General features: G+C 33.0%; 1 protein-coding gene across 2 annotated transcripts in view; it reads left to right on the top strand.

Moving 5' to 3' along the window:
- The window catches only part of CNOT6L (CCR4-NOT transcription complex subunit 6 like), a 97345-nt gene that overhangs the window by 34143 nt on the left and 41653 nt on the right, over positions 1–21549 (top strand). For both annotated transcript variants that reach the window (XM_033105956.1, XM_033105955.1), the window contains exon 5: positions 15054–15143. In XM_033105956.1, coding sequence (XP_032961847.1) covers positions 15054–15143 — 90 coding nt within the window. The remainder of the gene's footprint in view (positions 1–15053; positions 15144–21549) is intronic.

Below are 21549 nucleotides of genomic sequence, written 5' to 3'. Positions count from 1 at the left end.
AAGTCAGGTTTTAGTATAATTTTGAGAGGGTGACTATACTTTCTCTTGAAAGAAAAGTGGTTCTTCGGGATTGAATTGAGCTTCAGGATTTCAGCTTGCTACCATCATTTTAACAAACTTTAGTGGAGAAAATCATTTGTTTTTGTGTTTTGTCTTTAATTTTATATGAAACTCTGAAATTTCTTAGAGGACGCATTTCAACATTAACACTGTAGTTTTTCCCATTTTCTTCCCCCGCCCCTTTTTTTTAAAGAATGACTTAATAGAGTAAACTTTAACCTTAGCTGGAATGTCCCATATCAGGTTTTGATAGAATAGATAAAATAGCATTGACATATTATATGATTGTAAGAGGGAAAACATTATAATAGTAAAAATGAACTATACTTAATAAGTATAATTATTCTAAGTACAATGTATTAATCCAAAAAGTATGTTTCTTTGACAATCTCATCTCAGTCAGTTTGGGATGAATGTCATACTCAATTTATATAAATAACTGAAATTTTTATAATTTTCTCTTCTGGCATAGCCTAGGAAGAGGGGTTTATTTTGAATTCAGAGGACTAAAAACAGATGTACTGTACTGGTTAAAGATTTTATTCTATGCTTGTGAGGAATGAACATTAAAGCCTTATAAAATGCATACTTTCATGTATTTTGTTTTTCTTCAAAGATTATTTGAGTCTCTGTGAATGTGTTCTGTTAGTATTTGCTTATGTCATGCAATGGGGCATTAAGAATGAAGCTTGAATAAGAGTGTAAAGACTGATGACATTATTGGTTGAAATGAAAGAAATGGTATTATGCTTCCTTATACAGTTAACCCTTGGTAAATTGGGTAATTATATAATTGGCAAAAGTCTTGTGTTTTTAGTTTCTCTGTAGGATTTCTTTGATTTTTAAATCGTGTATGAAGAGGACAGGGGATACTTATATATAAAATATTTTCTTGATGATTAGCCCAAGGCATTTGAAATTTAACTGTTGGGATAGTTCACCTTATTTTGTGCATGCTATATGTCTTATTGTTATAAATATAGTTAAAACAGCCATCTAACTAGAGTTGGAGTGGGGCAGGTCTGTTCCTTTATTAAAAAATTGTACAGTGATTGTCATTTTTTAATAATTTGACATTCATGAATTATGAAAGTCACACTTTTTTATTATAATAAATTATTTTTTATCTCTAAGAATAGCCATTGTTTTTTACTTTTAATATCAATCCAAATAGTTGTTTTCCTCCTTTTAATATTGGTGGAGAACACATCAATGATAAATGAATAATTTCTTATTGAACCCAATGGATTTACCTTTTGTACCGCCATAACATTCCTGAAAACACACATATATTTTATTGTTTCATAATTCTGTTTCATTCAGACACATTCCCAGAATATTTATACTAAGTATCAACTGATTAAATCAGTCTGAATATCTGTTATCTTCTTAGTTTTTCATTCTATTTTACGGATTATAATGTCAGTCTTCTAAAGTGCAGTAGCCCTTATTTGGGGGGGGGATACATTCCAGGATCCCCACTGGATGCCTGAAATGTTGGATAGTACTGAACCGTGTGTGTGTGTGTGTGTGTGTGTGTGTGTTTTCCTATACATACATACCTATGATAAAATTTAATTTATAAATTAAGCATAGTGAGAGATTAACAACTAATAATAAAATAGAACAACTATAAAAATACTGTAATAGAAGTTATGTGAATGTAGTCTCTTTCTCTCTCTCAAAATATCTTACTATACTGTACTCACCTTTTCACTTAAAGGAAGGACTTCACGGCTTCTCTTTAGCATGTCCAAATTGCCAGCATCACTGCTCATGTGCCATTGTTAAGTAAAATAAGGGTTCCCTGAACACAAGCACTGTGTTACCTTGACAGTTGATCTGATGACTGAGATGGCTATTAACAGGCAGGTAGAGTAGGCACCAAAGATACACTAAAGCAGTGGTTCATGATCCGGGCGGGATGGTGCGAGATTTCATTACGCTACTCAGGACAGCACACGATTTAAAACTTATGAATCATTTATTTCTAGAATTTTCCATTTAATTTTTTTGGACCACCATTGACCATGTCACTAAGACTGTGGAAAGTGAAACCATGGATAAGGGAGGGACTACTGTACGGTCTTTGTCTTGTCTTTGTTCCTAGTGTTCTTTTATCTACTGATTCGCATTTGTTAAAATCTCTTCTTAGACCACTAGTCTTTTAAATCAGGCACCAGCTCTCCCTTGTGAATTGTAACTCAGCTTTGTTGATACCAGTGAATAAATTCCTTTTCATAAGACTTCAGTTTGTTCTATGGTAGATACCTATATGGTAAAAACCCTTTTCTATAAGAGTTTGTATTCCTGGAGTGCTACTTTCTATTCAGGTGATCCAATAGAGAAGAACAAGGACGTTTCAGAAATGAAAGAAAACCAGAACCCTTTGGGCCTTCTTGCAAAAGTTAAAGATGTTAAAAACAGGATTGGTTTTATGAAGCAATTGAAGGAATAAAATGTCCCTAATGAATGGTAAATTTATATTCTTAAGAAGGTAAAACTTGAAATAATTTCTTAATCAGTTTTAATAGCTGCCTAGTGGTATTTTGTATCCAAAAAGGGGCAGGAACGCAAGGGAACACTGTGATATATGTAAAAGCAACTGCCAAGGAACTGCCTCTGAGGTTCCATTTTGTCTTGAAACTGAACAAAGGAGTACCTTTCTTCTAGTTCCTTGTCTTCCTCTGAAACAGTGATGTTGACATTTTGATGATGATTTTGATTCTTCTGTCCCAACAAGCTAATTTTTAGAAATTTTATTTTGAGATTTGAGGAGTGTATGAAGGATAAGATATTTGAGGAATTAGGATAGGCCAATTTAAAAACTACAGGCATGACTGGTCCAGTAAGTTGGAAATGTTCTCTTAAGCCACTTAAAAAAAAAATCCAAAGTGTATTTTATAGAAGAAATGGTGTAAGTAAGAGCAATTTTCACAGTTCTTTTAAATAATTTAGAATTCATGTCCTAAGGAATAAGGCAATACTTTCTCTGACATATGGGCCAAAGAGTTGTCCTCAGGCATTAAACATTGATGTCCCAAGTCATAAAAAATTTAGAACTTCAATAATTGTGAAAATTCCTAGCTTTATTCCAATAATTACTTATCTCCCTTAAAATACAATGGGCTATGGCAGTAGAAGATTCTTTAACTTGTAAAATTTTTTATTTGTGAAATATAAAAGAATAACAACATATATTTTTAAAGACAATAATAAAATGAATAACTGCACCCAACATTCTCAGCACCTTTAATGCACTTTGAGAAATCTGTCATTCATATAGGAGGCAGAGTACTTATTTCTGTGTTATATGAGCTGCTGGGAATCAATAAGTAAGGGAACAGGATTATTGATATAAGAGGGTATACAAATAGCTAAAACATAGAACGTTGATGACCTTTTGCATAATAATAATGCAAATTGAAATTATACTCAATTTTACCATATCAGATTGGGAGAATTCCCAAAATTTTATCAAATAACTGTCGGTAAGATTATTGGGAAATAGGCACAGTCATATCTTATTGGTGTAGATCTTCTGTATATTTAAACTTTCCTGTGTGCCATTTCATGATTACATTTTCATCCCTTCTCCCAGAAGTTATTACTGTCCAGGGTTTCATATTAGCTATTTCTTTACTTAAGGTCATTCGACAGATATTGATGAGTACCTACGTGTGCCAGATACTGAGGTTATGTATATTTCTATTATGGGTGTTTTAACCTTTAAGTAAATGAAATGCTACCGAATGTAATTTTCTGTGACATGCATTTTTTTCAACTTTTTTTTAATGATTCAGCCATGTTCATAAATGCAGGTAATTGTAGTTTTTTTTCATTGCTGTGTTGCATTCTCATATACAGATGTGCTGTAATTTATTCATTCTACTGTAATACTTAGTCCCACGCCTTTTTTTGTAGCTGCTTAGTCCCACCCCTTTTTTTGGCTACTATAAGCAATGCAACCATTAACATTCCTGTACATGTTTCCAATAGAGTTCTTAAAGAGTGTAACTATTGGCTGTAGAGGCCTATATATTCTTAGCTTTATTAGAATACCATAGTGTTCTACAAAATAGTTGTAGTAAACTATATTCCCAAAAGTGATATAGTTTCCATTTTTCTGTCTTCTTCCCAACACTTAATGTTGTCAAGTTTATAAAATTTTGCCCATTATTGAGTATGAAATAGTTTCTGTGGTACCCTTAATTTGCATTTTCCTAATTGCTAATAAGATTGGACATCTTTTATATATTTATTTGGCCATGTTTATTTTATGAAATTGCTATTGATGTCTTTTGCTAATTTTACTTGGAATATTTGTTTCTTATTGATTTATAGGATTTCTTAAGCTGTGTCTATTTTGTATTGTAAATGTCTCCTCCCATTTTGTGTCTATTCTTTATTGGTATCTTTTAATGAATAGATTTGATATTTTTATTGTAGTTCAATTTAAAAATCTTTCATGATTAACTGCATATTATGTCTTTTTAAAGAAATCCTACACAACTGCTACACAAAATATGGCACTATACACTTAAACATAACATAAAGGGTAAAGAGGATAACATAAAAACATTTTAAATCAAAACCACAATGAGATATCAACTCACCCCAGTTACAATGGCTATCATCAACAAGACAAACAGTAACAAGTGTTGGAGAGGCTGTGGAGAAAAAAGGAACCCTCATAAACTGTTGGTAGGAATGCAGACTGGTGCAGCTGCTATGGAAGGCAATATGGAGGTTCCTCAAAAAATTAAGAATAGAATTACCGTATGACCCAGCAATCTCTTTCCTGGGTATCTACCCAGAAAATCTGAATACATTTATCTGTAAAACTGTATGTACTCCAATATTCATTGCAGTTTTATGGTGGCCAAGACATGGAAACAACCGAAGTGTCCTTCGATAGATGATTGGATGAAGAAGATGTGGTATATATACACAATGGAATACTATTCTGCCATAAGAAAATATTACATAGTCCATTTGTGACAACATGGTTGGATCTTTAGATTATGCTAAGTGAAATAAGTCAGAAAAAGTTGAGAACCAGATGACTTCACTCGTATGTGGGATATAAAACTGAAAAAGGAACAAGACAAAGAAACAAAAACTCAGACACAGATAACAGTTCAGTGATTACCAGAGGGTAAGGGGGAGGGGGATGGTAGAAGAGGGTAAAAGGGGTCAAATATATGGTGATGGAAGGAGAACTGACTCTGGGTGGTGAGCAAACCGTGTGATACATAGATAATGTATTACAGAATTGTACGCTTGAAACCTATGTAATTTTACTAACCATTGTCACCCCAATAAATTAAAAAAAAAAACCTTGCCTATCCCAGGTCAGAAATACATTTTCCTATATTACCTTCTAACAGTTTTTCTCTTCATAGTTAATTTTTTCATTCATTTGGAATTGATTTTTTAATATACTATGAGGGGTCTAATTTTTAGAGCAATCTAATCTTGTTTTTTTCCTATGAATAACCAGTTGTCTCAATACCATTTAGTGAAGAATTTTCCCTTTTTCCACTAATCAGCAAAGTCATTTCTCTCATTTGGCAGCTGTGTCTAGGTATGTTTCTAGGATCTCCATTCTGTATATCTGGTAGTCAATTTGTCTAACCTTGCATGAATTACTGCATTATCGTGATTATTATTACGGCCTTACATTAAGACTGGATGTCTGGTTTAGAAATTATCCTAACATTTTTCTTTTGTAGTGTCTTGGCAGTTTGGGTGTCTTGGATCTTCTTATACAAAAGAAACAGCTTGCTATATTTCACAAAAGCTGTTGGTACTTTGGAATTGCATTGAATGTCTGGATCAAGTTAGGAAAAATTGACATCTTAACTATATTGAGTCTTTCTGTCCATGAATTTGAGCACTCTCTCCATTTATTTAGATCATATTTAATGTCTTTGCATAAAATTTTTAACTATCTACACACTGGTGAGGCACATCTTTTGTTGGATTTGTTTCTAGGTAGCTTATAAATTTTCTTGTTCCTGTTATAAACCATGACTTTTTTTATTTTAAAAGTTGCCTTTTCTGCTTATTTGTTGTTGGGGTATATAGAAATGCAATTTAAAAAATTGATCTTATAAGCTTTGGCTAAATTCTCATTCTTTCTAAAAATTTGTAAATTCTTTTGGGTTTTATATGCAGGTTATAATTTCATTTGCTAATAGTGACAGTTTTGTGTTTTCCTTTCTAATTCTTTTATATTTAATTTCTTATTTTAAGAATGCTTCTCTTCCCAATTTTAAAGGAAGTGCTTCTAATATTTTTCCATTAACAATGATATTTGCTATACCTTTTTGGTAAAATTTTTTTTTTAGTTTCTAGAAGTTTCCTTCTGTTCCTGTTTTGGTAATCCTTATCCAAGTACTGAGTTTATTGATGTTTTTCTTCGTCTATTGAAATGATTATATTATTCTCATTTCACAGGCTGAGGTAGTAAATTATACGTATACATTTTTTCCAATTTAAAGTGCATTTGCCTTCCTGAGGTAAACCCAATTTGGTGCTTTTGTACATTGCTGGATTTATTTTGATAATATTTATCAAGAACTGTGAAGGCTCTGAGATTTTATCCTACTTACAGGCTAATAAGTTAAGCCAGTTATTGTTTCATGGATAGCGGCAGAAGACATGAGACTCCTGGGTCAGAGACAAAAAACATTGTCACTCAAGCATAGTCCCAGACACATGCTTTGTACACAGTATGTTTGCACTGTAACTGAGTAATCCAGGTCCAAGGGTCCGGCACTTTTTAAGCAACCAGCAAATATTCTAGCAAGCAGCAAAAGTCTTGCTTCCCCAGGGGGACAGAGTTACATGGAAGTATTTGTATGGTTGCCTTGACCTATTTGGTTGCCTATATAACTAGCTACAGGTACTGTTTAGTGTCAGGAGACAGATAACCGTGTGAATCTGTCAGTCACAAAGTATAAGGAGGTAAGCGTAGGGTTCCTGGTGGACAGCTTCCAAACAGAACTTTTTTAAAGGAATTTTTCACATGTGTTCAAGAATAAGATAGTCCTGTGTTTTTATTATTCTTACAAAGTTCTCTCAAAGAGTTTGTGTAAGATTGAACTAATCTGTTTCTTGAAATTTTGGTAGGATAATTCTATAAAACTGTCATTGCCTAGTGTTTTCTTTGTGGAAGATAATTAATTATCACCTCAATATATTTGTAGTTATGATAACTGTTGAGACTTTCTAATTGTTAATGAGTCAGTTTTGGTGGCCCATATCTCTGCTGTTAGAATTTGTCAAATTCATTTGCATAAAAATGTTCATAATTTTCTCTTGATAAAGTTTTAGACTCTTCTATTTGTAGCTATATCACTCCCTGTTTTATTAAGATTTATTTGTGCCTTCTACTTTTTTGGGGTCTGATGTAGTCTCCCCAGGGATTTGTCAGTTACATTCTTTTCAATAAATCAATGTTGACTTTTATTTTTTAAAACTGGTTTCTGTTTTTTCTTTATTTTTTATTATCTAGATTTATTATAATTTTTCGTTTTCTTTCTTTTAAAGTTATCTATATTTTCATATTTAGATTTCCTTGTTTTCAAATATAAGCATTTAAGTTTATACATTTGCCTATTTTGCTTTCTTGTTGCATCCCACAGTTTTGATATGAAGTATTTACTGTTTTGCCTAAGTATTTTTAATATAGGTTATCATATCTGCTTTGACCCATCAGTTATTTAAAAATTCCATTGCATGTGTGGTTTTAAATTTAGCTTTTTTATTGTTAGCTTTAAACTTAATTGCATCACAAGCAGTTAAGGTAGCCTGTATGAATCAGTTCTTTGACACTGTTGATTGTTGCTTTATGGCCTAGTGTATGATCAATTTTTATAAATGTTTTACTGAATCTGAAAAAAATATTGTTTCTCTCATTGTCGGATACAGGTCTATATATATTTGTCCAGTAGATCAACTCTGTTGTTTATATTGCTCAAATTTTCTCTATCTTTAGAAATTTTTGACTGTTTCTCTTTATAATAATTAAGATATTTATGCTAAAATTTCCATTAAAATGGTGGATTTGTTCATTTTCCCATGTAATACATTCAGTTTTTGCTTTATATCCTTTGGTATTTTATTAGGTATACCAACTATACCTATATATTGTTGTATGTCATACAGCAATATATAGGTATAGTTGCTATATCTGTATACCTGTATACCTATATACAGCTATACCTGTACCTGTATATTGCTATACCTTCTGGTTGTATTAGGTAGTGAGCCTCATTTTCCCTTGTTAGGGTTGTTGTCTTATAGTCTGTATAGTTTAATATTATAGCTGTGGAAGTTTGCTTTTGGTTAATGTTTGTCTAATACATCTTTTCTCATCCATTTACTTTCATCCTTTCTGTGTACTCATGCTTAGGTGTATCCCTTACAAATAGAACATAGCTGGACTTTGTTGTTAGTCCAGTCTGACTTTATTTTGGTTTTAGTGTGTCGATTTAAACCAGTTGCCTTATCTATATTGTAATTATTGATATTTTTGTGTTATTGCTATCCTACCTTTTGATTGCACTGTGTGATTTTTCTCTCCTTTTTTGCTTTTCTAAAAATAGTTCCCCCCCCCTTTTATTTGTTTCTCAATCTACATACCTTTCTATTGATTTTGGTATTTGAACATTGTATTTCTAAACTCTAAGTAATGACTCTTGAAATTGTACCTTGAATACATTTTTGAAAACAGTAAAATTTTAGCAACCGTTTTATTGAGCTATAATTTATATAGAGTGGTGAAATCCACCTCTGCCGTGAATGTTGACAGACTATGCATAGCAGTTGCATAATCTCCACCACAATTGTTCTATCAACCCTTAAAATTAATTTGTGTCCGTTGAAGTCATGTCTTTCCCCTACTCTTAGCCCGTGACAACCACTTTTCCAGAATGTCATATATGGAAATATATAGTATGTAGTCTTTTGATTCTGGATTCTTTCATTTAGTATAATGCGTTTGAGGTTCATCCATGTTGTCGCATATATCGGTAATTCATTTCTATTGCTGAGTAGTGTTCCATTGTGTGGATATTCACACGTTGAAGGACATTTGGGTTGTTTCCACTTATGGGTGATTAGATATAGAGGCACTATTGATACAGGACTTTGAGGTTATCCCTTTCTTCTTAGTACAGCCGCTCCAGCTTGCTTTTGGTTACTGTTTGCATGGCATACCCTTTTCTATACTTTTACTTTTAACCTATTTGTGTCTTTGAATCTACAGTGTGTCTCTTGTGGACAACATATAATGAATCATGTTTTATTGTTCATTCTGCTAATTCTGCTTTTTTAATTAGAGTTTAATCCACTTTAATTTATTTGCTGATAAGGTAGGATTTATGTCTGCCATTTTGCTATTTGCTTTCTATATGTCTTACGTCCTTTTTATTCCTTTGTTCCTCAATTAATGCCTTTTTTGTTAAATGGATATTTTCCAATGTACCAATTTCATTCCCTTAATCTTTTTGCTATATTATTTTGAGTTACTTTCTTAGTGGTCACCCCGGGGATTACAATTAGCATCTTAGTTTATAGCAATCTAATTTGGACTAATACGAATTTAACGTCAATAATCCAAAAAAAAAAAACCACTTTGTAATTGTAGCTCCATTCACTTCTCATTTATGCTGTTATTGTCACAAATATCATTTACACATTGTGTGCTCATCAACATAGATTTATAATTATTGCTCTATTCATTTGTCTCTTAGAGAAAAAAAAGAAGAAAGTAGTTAAAAACAATAATTACATTTATATTGTCTTTTATATGTATCTGTGTAGTTATCTTTTCTGGTACTCATTTTCATACGGATTCAAGTTACTGTCCAGTGTCCTGTTATTTCATCCTGGAGGGAATCCCTTTAGAATTTGTTATAGGGCTGGTCCACTAGTGACAAATTCAATTTGTTTTTATCAGGAAATGTCTTAATTTCTCCTTTATTTTTTTGAAGGACATTTTTGCTCGATATAGCACCTTGAATATGTCATTCTGCTGCCTTTTGGCCTCCAGGGTTTCTGATGAGAAATCAGCTGTTAATTTTATTGAGTATCTGTACGTGATGAGTCACTACTTTCCCATTGCTTTTAAGATTCTCATTATGTCTTTACCTTTCCACAGTTTTATTACAATTTGTCTAGGTGTGGATCTCTTTCATTTTATCCTACTTGGAGTTTGTTCAGCTTCTTGGATATGTATATTGTTTTCATCAAATTTGGGATACTTTTGGCCACTATTTCTTCAAAAAAATTTTTTTTCTGTTCTTTTCTGTCTTCTGGTACTCCCATTATGTGTATGTTGGTACATTTGATGTTGTCTGACAGATCTCTGAGCTCGACTCATTTTTTTCATTCTTTTTTTCTTTCTGTGCCTCAGACTGTATAACCTCAGTCAACCCATCTTGAAGTTCACAGATAATTCTACCTGTCTGATATTGCTCTTGAGCCCTTCTAAGTGACTTTTTTTTACTGTACTTTTCAACTTCATAATTTCTATTTGGTTCCTTTTTTATAATTTTCTATTTATTTTTTGATATTCCCTATTTAGTGAGACATTTTTATACTTTCCTTTAATTCTTTAGACATGATTTTCTCTAGCTCTTTGAACATATTAAAATAGTGGAGTTTTAAAGCCTTTTCTAGTAAGTCCTCAGGTAGAGTTTTTATTGTCCTTGGGGACATTTTTATTGATTGCTTTTACCGAACCCTATGTATGGGGACATACTCTCCTGTTTCTTTGCATGCTTCTTAATGTCTTTGTTAAGAACGGGACATTTTAAATAATGTGGCAACTCTGAAATCAGAATCTCTCCCTTTCCCAGGGTTGTTTATTATTGCTACTTTGTTATTTGTTGCTTTAGTGACCTTATAACTAATTCTGTGAAGTTTGTATTCTTTATCATGTTTGGCTGTGAAGCCTTTATTCAGTTGGTCAGCTAATACTTGGATAGATGCTCCCTTAAATGCCTGGAACCAGTAAATCTCCCACTCTTAGCCAAGTGGCTCTGTGTGTACTTTGGAGCACACCTTCAGTACTCAGCCAGGAAGTTTATAACTCTGCCTTAGCCTTTATTTTATACGTGTGCATGGCCTCAAGGTCAGGCAGAGGTGAGAGCTTAGACTTTTTAGATTTTTTCCTAAGCATGTGCATAGTCCTCCATATATGTATGGCTTTCTAGGTTCCTCAGAATATGTCAGAGCTTTTCAAAGCCCGTATTAACATTCTTATTCCCAAGCTTTTCCTTAAGTTTTTTGGTTAGTCTATTGTTGCTTCAATTGTTTCCGTGACCTCAGGCAGCCACAAGGTTAGAACATGTTCCTGTGATGATTTTCTCAAACATGCTTCCAAACTCCTTCCCTCCCCTCCAGGTGGGTGTCTTTTAGCGCTAGGCAAGAGTCAAGGAACCACTACCCAGGTCAGATAATGGCCAGTCTTTGGGAATGAGTCTTTGAAAGAGCACCAGCTTAGTTTTGGTGGCTCCGATTGTTGCCAAGCTGCTCTGGCAATGAGAGGACCAGAAGTTAAAACTCCTTAAGTCGTTGTTCTTACCCTTATTGTGCCTTTTTTTCTGGAAAAAGTACTCCCTGGGTTGCTGCAGTTGTTTGGTTAATTTCCAGAGTTCTGAAATAGTTGATCCTGACAATTTTTACTAGTGTTTTGTTATTGCTCTTATGGAGGGACAAATTTTTGGAGGTTCTTATTCTGCCATTTTTACTGTTTTCTTTCTGTTTCTTCTTGAGCGGGTTGTTGTAGTTTCTGTCAAGGAATTTGTTCATTTCTCCTAAATTGCTGAATTTATGGACATAAAATTTTCTTAGTAATACTCCCTATCCTTTTAATGTCTCAGGGGCTGTTCCTTCTTTCATATTTATAAGTTGTTTCTTTTTGTCCTGGTCAAAGGTAGGTTTGTCAATTATATTGCCTCTTTTTCAGAGAACCATGTTTTGAGGTCAGTAGTAATCTCTTGTTTTTCTGTTTTAAATTTTGTTGATTTATGCTCTTTATTAGTGTCTTTTGGTTTCTTTGGGGTTTATTTGCTCTTGTTTTTTTAGATTCTTAATATGGAATTTACATCAATTTTAGATATTTCCTCATATAAACATTTAATGCTACAAATTTCCCTTAAGACACCGATTTAGCCACATGCTACAAATTTTGATAATGTTTTTATTTTAATTCAATTAAAAAAATTTTAAATTCCCTTGTGACTTCTTCTTTGACCCATGGATTATTTAGAAGTGTGACGTTTAATTTCAAATTACTTAGGGATTTTCCAAATTATCTGTCTGTTGATTTCTAGTTTTATTTTGTTATGGTCAGATAGTATGCTTTGTATTATTTCATTTCTTTTAAATATGTTACAGTTTGCTTTCTGGCCCAGAATATGTTCTCTCTTGGTAAATGTTCACGTGGACTTGAACGTATATTTTTCTGTTTTTGAGTAAAGTATTATGTAAATATCAGGTCAAGTTTATTGACAGTGTTGTTCTGGTCTTCTCTATCTTCACTGATTTTCTGTTTAATTTTCCTGTTGATAACTGGTAGAGGAGTGTTAAAGTCTCAAATATCGCCTTGCAATCTTTGGAGATATTCACTATATTCTAGCTTCTGTGTTGCTAATAAATTGTACTGCCATTCTCTTGGTTCGTTTTTAAGTAATTGGTCCTTATTTGGTTTCAAAGTCTTTTACTTGCTATTGGCATTCTCTAGTTTGCAGTACAATGAAAAATGAAATCCTTTCATAAATTTCTTTGTGCACATTGTGCTTCCTTGTATCAGTTTATTCATTTTTTTAATTAGCTTTTGAAAGTTTTTGCCTCTTCTCACTCTCCTCTCTCTAACAGCTCTTTCTGCCTAGGAGTTAGGTTGTGTTTACTATTTACTGTAGCTGTATGTTGGAATTCAAAATTTCCTCTAGTGTGCTTGTTTTTAGCTCCTCTGTTGTCTTTGGGTTTTCCCAGCGGCTGTTTAAATAGAGGCTTGCAATTCTTTTAGCTGTAATCCTGTATTATTACACAGGAGCCCTATTGATGTGGTGGAAAAGTATGGAAGGAGAAGAGTCCTGTAGTCCTGTGATTAGGTCTCAGCCTTTTAATGAGCCTGAGTTGGTTTCACCCCCTGCCCCCACCCACATCAGCTAGAGGGGGCTGGAATGTGGAGTATTTCTCTTACCCCTGGTTGGTTAGGCTTTGGTAAAACCCCAATTGGTTATATTCCCATGTGGGTAGGACTTGTTAAGGGGGACATTACATTCCCTCTACCCCCTGCCAGAAGCTCAGGGCAACTTTTCTCCAATGTTTATAGTGAGAACCTGGTGGGGCTCCAGGAGGTAAGACTCAGGAAAGTGTGGGATCCCCTAAGACTAAGTCTCCTGGAGTTTTTAACTCTCAAGCTTATCTTCTCTGAGTCTCCAGCTATTTGTCAATGACTATTTAAAATGTTCAAACTAATACTAATTCCTGTTCTGCTCTGCGCTTCAGCACTTGGACTTCTGCTCCCATAGGCTGTGATCTCAGTCTGCCTGTTTGTGTTCAGGATAGCAGTTTGCCCTGTGACCTCAATCTTTAGGATGGGAGCGACAACTTCCAAGCTCTTTAGATGTTGAACTAGAAACTGATGTCCTGTTCTTTATTTCTAGAGCTCCAGTTAATGTATATCAAGATTTCTTATTCTAACTCTTGTATCTTTTACTATTTCATGTTTTACATCTTTTGACTCTCAGTAATATCTTTTGGGTAATTTCTTTGATATCTTTCTGTTCACTAATTTTATTTTTAGCTGTGTCTAATCTACTGCCTAAAACATTCATCATGGCTTTTTCTTAGTACTTTATTTATAATTACATATAGTAAAATACCCAAATACTTAAGTATGCAGCTTGAGTAATTTTGACAAAAGTATCCACATGTGTGACCACTGCCTAACTCAAAATATAGAGTATTTCTGTCACCCCAGAACATTTCATGTTTTTACTTTCAACTCAGTTGGAACTGCCAACCAGATTTACACCATAGTTGTACTATTTTATACTTCTATCAGCAATTTATGAGAGTTCCAAGTACTCCATATTCTTTCTAACACTTTGTTGTTTAATAATGTTTTAATTTTAGCCCTTCTGGTGGGTGGCTGTTGCATTGAGGATTCTGTTTGTTTTAATAGCTAGAATTTTCATTTCTGGAAGTCCCACAGTTTTTGTTTCCTCAAATCTGTTTACCAGACTGTTGTGTGCTTGTCTTAACAAATACCTCCTTTATTTCTTAAGGGAATATATAGACTGTTAACAATAGCTTGTTTTTTTTGATATTTGATAAATCTATACTCTTAGTACTCAAACATTCCTCATCACTATCATTAAAAAATTCTTACTTTCCTTTCACGTTTCATTAACTTGGTAACAAGTTTTCTTTTTCACATGAAATATCTTCCTTTTCTCATATGTAATATAAATATTCTAACTAAAATGACCCTCTTTTTTATATCTTGCATTCTTTATAATACAGGGCTGTTTGTCTTTCAGTACGAATATTGTCTTTGGAGATTAATGTAGAACCTGTAAGGATTACTTCAAATGCCAAGTTGTGATATCACTTCAGAATTGACCAACATCAATATATAGACAGTGATATACATATATATATTGATGTGTGTGTGTGTGTGTGTGTGTGTGTGTGTGTGTGTGTTTAGGTATGTATGTATACATGTGATTTTGAGAAACAAATTATAGGTTTACAGTAAAACACTGAAATCAGGAAAGAAATACCTTTTGAAGTTTTTATTTGTGAATATCTTAAAGAGTATTTCTTTAAATTCATACAATTTCTTTAAATTTATGTTCAGATTAAATACAGTAATATTCACTATAGAAAATTATTTTTTGTTGTGTACATTTGTCTGGTCTTGCTATTGTAAGCCTTACAGATTTTATTTTTGTCTTCTGCTTTAGGCAATCCTTTATCACAGGATATTCTCAATTTATACCAGAACCCAGATGGAACCCGAAAGCTACTGAACTTCATGCTTGACAATCTTGCAGGTAACTATTAATGCCAAAGCAGTAAACTTACAAATATTACTGTTAGCTAATATGTCACATGTTGCTCAAGAGCATCTGATCATTTTTTAAAACTGCTTGTAGGCTTGGAGTTCCTTGCATTAATTAGTGTATTCCATGGTAGTGGGACCTTTTCTTTTCATATACTGAGAGCTTTCTATTTGCTAAGCAATATGTAAGAAGCTTTAGTTACATTATCTCATTTAATCTTTCTAAGAACCTAGGAGGTAGGAATTTTTACTGGTATTGTACGGACAAATTCTGAGATTCAGACAATAAAGCAATTTACCCAAGTTACACAGCTGATTAGTACCGGAGCTGAGAACCCAAGATTGTCTTGCTCTTAATCACAAAGATACATAGTTATCAGTTGTTTGGATTTGATTATGTAGAACCTACATATTGCACACATTTTTCATGAATGACTAGTTTGATTCACTACATATTTGTGGAAATTTTGTAAGCAGGATTTTAATTAAGAACAGATTTATCTGACTAAAATAGTTGTATTGCAATTAGACTTTTTTTAATATAAGAAGGCTATTTAGTATTTGACTTAACATTTTTTTGTTTACGCACTCAATAAAGGGATAAAAGTGTAGAAATGCTACTAAATTCATTTTTTTTAATACCATCTTTCTAAAAATACAGAATCCTGAAATAGAGCCTGAGAGATCTAGATTCCAACATAGAAGCCATCATGATGGCCTGTAGATATTTTGGCTATTCTTTTAAAACTTCTCTCCATGATAGAAGACACCTACATACTAAATTTTAAGAAATAGTAAGATTTACAATAAGGTAAAACCAAATTAATATTATCTAAACAATTTTTGGGTAAAAAGACTAAAAGTTGATTTATGAGAGAGAGATAAATTTATTAGAGGTCCTTTTTGTAAGAAATTAAGACTACGTAGCAGTTTAAATAAACTGTATACATAATATGTGTATGCTGTTTTCTTTATGCTTTAAAATTAAATATCTCTCATCTGTATAAAAGTAGCCAGTTGCCCAGCTATATGGCATGTGTGTGATGTATCTGTGTGTAATTTTAAAGGAGTTTTTAATGTGTTTTAGATAAAAGCCATTTGTTGGCATATTTGTTGCAAATACCTTCTCTCATGAAGTTCTCTGCTTTTTCACTCTCTTAATTTGTCTTTTGATGAACAAAAAAAATGAAACATGCTTGAATTTGTTGATCTTTTCTGTTATGGTACTGCTTTTGTGTCTTCTAACAGTTTTTCCCTACCTCGAGCTCATGAATGTATTGTTCTGTATTATCTAACAATTCCTTTTTTTGTAACATTTAAAGCTATAAACTTGTTGGCATTGAAGTTTGTGTAATACAAGAGTAAATCTCATAACTTTTCTGTATTTGTATTAAATTGAACCTGAGCAATTTATTGAAAAGACAGTTCTCTCATTATTGGTTTTTAGTGCCATCTTTGTCATTTATCATCAATGTATAATATATATGGGTCTATTTCTGAATTCTGTATTCTCTTCCACTAGTCTTTGTGACAGTATAACAGTGTCTTTAGTATGGTGGTATATAAAACTTGAATATAATAGCTATATAAAAAGTGTCTGTGTATGCAAGGTGTGATCAAAAAATATGGTGAATGTTTAATAACAACAAAAATACTACAGTAAAAGATACATTGCCATTAATCCCTCTGAAAATGTCCCCCCCCCTCGCTTCAAACACACTTATCCCATCGTTCTTGCTCCTTTCTGAAGCAGTTCTGGAAGTCCTCTTTTGTGAGTGTCTTTAGTTGCGCTGTCGTGCTGCCTCGATGTCCTGAATCGATTCAAAACGTTTACGTTTACCTTTCATGGTCATTTTGACTTTGAGGAAGAGCCAGAAGTCACATGGTGCCAGATCTGGTGAATAAGGTGGATGAGGACACACCGTAATGTTTTTATTTGACAGAAATTGCCATATGCCAGAAGCGATGTGTGACAGGGAGCGTTGTCATGATAGAGGATAATTTATGGCTCACTTTAAAACACACCTTCTCTCAACCGTAGCTCACACCCGTCTACAACCAAACAAGTTGAAACTTGTCACACACTGTTACTAAGGTTCAACGTGCAACTTTCCATATTGAAAATCCTGCCTTTCCATTGGATGACACTCAGCAGCAGCAGTCACCATATTTGTTGATCACAACAGAAAGGCTCCGTGTCACACATTGCTTCTGGTAAGGCAATTTCTGTCAAATGAAAACATTGTGGTGTGTCCTCATCCACCTTATTCACCGGATCTGGCACCAGTGAATCTGACTTCTGGCTCTTCTCCAAAGTCAAAATGACCATGGAAGGAAAATGTTTTGAATCAGTTCAGGACATCGAGGCAGCCACAACAGTACAACTAAAGACACTCACGAAAAAGGACTCCCAGAACTGCTTCAGAAAGTGGCAAGAACGATTGGATAAGTGTGTTTGAAGCGAGGGGGAGTATTTTCAGGGGGATTGATGGCAATGTGTCTTTTACTGTAATAAATTTTTTAAAGTTTAAAAATTCACTGTATTTTTTGATCATACCTCGTGTATTTATATACATTCAGTCTTAAAATCCAGTAGAGTAATTAAGTCTTCCCCCTTGATTTAATTGTAGTCATGGCTAGTTTTGGCTCATGCTTGTTTTACCTTGTATTTTCATTAAAATTTTTAGAATTAGCTTTTCAAATGTCTCTTCTCTCCCAATGTAGGGATTTTGATTAGGACTATATTGAATGTGTAGATTGGTTTGGAAAGAATTGGCATGTTTACCACACTCGATCTTCTAATAATGCATAAGATTCTTTTATTTATTGTGTCTTCTGTAGTTTCTCAAAATATTGAGTTTCGGGTTTCTTGTTTTTAAAATTTTGTGCAAATTTTTTGACATTTATTCTCCATATTGACTTTTTTGATACTTTTATAGTGTTTTTGAAAATAAATCTCATCTTGTTATTGCTGATTTATGGAATACAGTTGAGTTTTGTAATATTTCTTTTGCATTCCAGATATTAGTTATTTGTGTTGCCTCCATTTATTCCATGCATAGCCTTGCCCAGTGATTTTTCAATACTTTATTTGAAAAAAAAGAACCAGTTTTTAGCTTTGTTGGTCCTGTTACATTTTCTTTTCAGTATCAGTAATTTCTTTATTTCTTCCTTTTGTGTTCTATGGGTTTCATTTGCTGCTCCTTTTCTAACTTCTTAATACCAAAATCATTAACTTTATTTTGGACTTTTTTTCCCCTCCAGAGTATTTATTTGGAAATCTCCCTCTAAACATGACTTTTAGCTGTATCCCACAAGATTTAATTTGTATTATTTTCATTATTATTCAGTTTAGCATGTTTTCTAATAGATCTCATCATTTCTTCTTTGAAGTTTCTTTCTCCATTTCCAGGGGAATGCTAATTTTCTGTCATTGATACCTAGCTTAATTCTGTTATGGTCAGAGAACATACTATGATTGGTTTTGATTTAAAATTTTAAAATGTGTTGTTTATTACCCAGCACATGTTTAATTTTTAAATGTTAAGTATGCATTTAAAAAGAATGTACATTTTATAGTTGTTTGGTACTTCATTCTTTATGTATTAGCTTTAAGTTTGTTAATTGTTTGAATTGGGTATGTATACTTAATGATTACTTTGTTTTTAATTCATTACTGATAGAGTTGTGGTAAAATCTCCCACTTTGATTGTGGATTTGTTTATTTCCTCTTGTATCTCTTACAACCTTTTAATTACATATATTGAGGGTATATTTTTATGTTTCATCTTTCTGGATATTTGAAACTTTTATCATGCTGTTGTTCTTATTACTCTGATATTAATATAGCTACATGAAAAAATATAGCTACACAAGTTCTCTTGGTTAGAATCTGCACTAGTATATATTTTTTCTGTTCTTTTATGCTTAACCTTTCTGTTTCCCTGTTTTTTTTGTATTTTTTCCTGTCTGCTTGCTTTGGATTTATTTTGTTCTTTTTCTTGTTTAAAGTAAAAACAAATTGTTGATTTGAGATCTGTTTAATGTAAGCATGAAGCATTATAAATTTCCCTCGCAGATCTCTTTTAGTTGCATTCCATAAATTTTGATATATTGTATTTTCATTTTTATTTTGTTTTAATGTATATTTTAAAATTTTCTTAGAAACTTCCTCTTTGACTCATGGCTTAATTAGAAATGTGTTTAATTTCCCATTGTCTCTCTTTTATGCTAGTTTGATTCTAATTTGGGACCAGTTGGAAAACATGTTCAATGTTATTTCAGTTCTTTTACATTTGCTGAGGTTTGTATTTTGAAGCTGTGTTTAGGATTGCTACATCTTTTTGGTGGATTGATTTTTCTGTCATGCAGTGAACTTTGTTCCTACTATTTTCTTTGCTTTTAAGTATACTTTATTGATATTATTATAACCGCTTTCAATTTTTTGTTTAATGTTAGCATGGTATATCTTTTTCCATCCTCTTACTTTCAGCTTTACTATGTTGTTGAATTTGAACTGAATTTCTTATAGACAGAATAAAATTGAGTCATGTGTCATGTTTCTTTATCTACTCCACCAAGATTTCACTCTTAAAATTTGTGTATTTAAATCATTTAAAGTAGTTATAAATATGTAGTACTTAAGTCTACTATTTTATTACTTGTTTTCTGTTTATTTCCTCTGTTTCTCCTTCCTTTGTTTATGTTTTCTTGGTTGCCTGTGGGTTACTTAAACATATTTTACGATTCCATCTTCATCTTTTATTTTTTTAATGCTGTTTTTGAGTATAATGTGTTTTATAGTTTTCTTAATGATTGCTCTACATATTACAGTAGACATACTTAGCACAGTCAACTGATAATGGTATTTTACCACTTTAAGTGAATTATTGATGCCTTACTTCCATTTATGTTGCTTTACCTTCCCCACTTTTAAATATAATTGGTAGTCTCTAGTGTTTCCTCTACCTACACTGAGTACCGCCCAGACGTTTGTTACAATTTTTGCTTCAACCATCAGATATGATTTAAGCTCATGTGGAGAAGGATAATCTATTATATTTACCCCTAATTTTTCTCATTCCTTGTTTTTTCCTTTTGATGTTCCAGTTCTTCTGTTATTATTTTGTTTCTGTTTAGAGAGCTTCCTTTAGCCAGTCTTTAAGACAGGTCTGCTAGCAACAAAATCTCTTAGTTTTCCTTTGATGACTTCTTTATTTCTCCTTAATTTCTGAAGAATGGTTTGTTGGATACAGAATTTGTTGTTGATACTTCTTTTCTTTCAGCACTTGAAAAATGTGTCAATTCCTCTGGCCGCCATGGTTTTAGGGAGAAAAAAAAACCATCGTTCCCTTATAAGTAATGTGTCATTTCTATCTGATATTTTTGAGATTCGTCTTTAGTTTTCTGCAGTTTAATTATAACATGTCTTGGTGTGGATTTATTTGAGTTTATTCTACTTGCAGTTTCCTCACCTTCTTGAATGTGTAGGTATGTCTTTTACTAAATTTGGGTATTTTTAGTCATTAACTCTTAAGAATGCTTTTTAAGTCCATGTCCTTTCTCCTCTCCTTCTGGACTCTGATGATATTGATCTTAGAGCTTTTGTTACAGTCCCACAATTTCCTCAAGCTCTGTTCACATTTTTTGGGGGGTTTATTTTCTTTTTATTTTCCATAATTAATAAATTCTATTGGTTCTGAAATTCAATCATTTTATCTTTTGTTACCTTTATTATTGTGCCCTTCCAGTGAGTTTTGTTATTTTGGTTATTGTGCTTTTCAGTTCAATATTTTCTGTTTGGTCTTTTAAAAAAAATATATACCTTAGTCTTCTTTGCTGGAGTTTTCTGTTTTTTTTCATTTGTTTTAAGAGAATTTGCTTCTTGAAGCAGCTTTACGATGGCTGCTCTAAAATCTCTGTCAGATAATTTCGATATCTGAATTATCGCTGTGTTAGTGTCTGTTGATAGTCTTTTCTCATGTAAGTTTTGATTTTCCTGGTCTTTAGTATGACCAATGATTTTCAGTTATACCCTGGATATTTTGAATATTAGATGAGTCTTGATCCTTTTTAAATGTCAGTTTTAGCAGGCAGTTGCCCCGTCTAGGTTTAGCATATGGTTTCTGTCAGCCCTTCCAGGCTCAGGTGACACACCTGCTGTGGGCAAACCAGGCCCAGTGCTGCTGACCACTGTGAGGTGTGGGATGGGCTGGCTCTCTTGGGCGCCGCCAAAGAGGTTGCCATCATCAACACTGGATCACCTCTGCCACTGAGTGTGGATGCCCCACCTAGTCCCTATTGGGATTCTCCATTTCTGCTCCATTGGCCACAGAAGTGAGACTTTTCTTAGTTCCTTTTTAATTTATTCCCCCTATCTATTCCTGGTTGCTCCAGAA

Source organism: Rhinolophus ferrumequinum, chromosome 5 (genome assembly GCF_004115265.2).
Source record: "Rhinolophus ferrumequinum isolate MPI-CBG mRhiFer1 chromosome 5, mRhiFer1_v1.p, whole genome shotgun sequence".
NCBI lineage: Eukaryota > Metazoa > Chordata > Mammalia > Chiroptera > Rhinolophidae > Rhinolophus > Rhinolophus ferrumequinum.
This window is presented reverse-complemented; position numbering and strand designations above follow the sequence as displayed.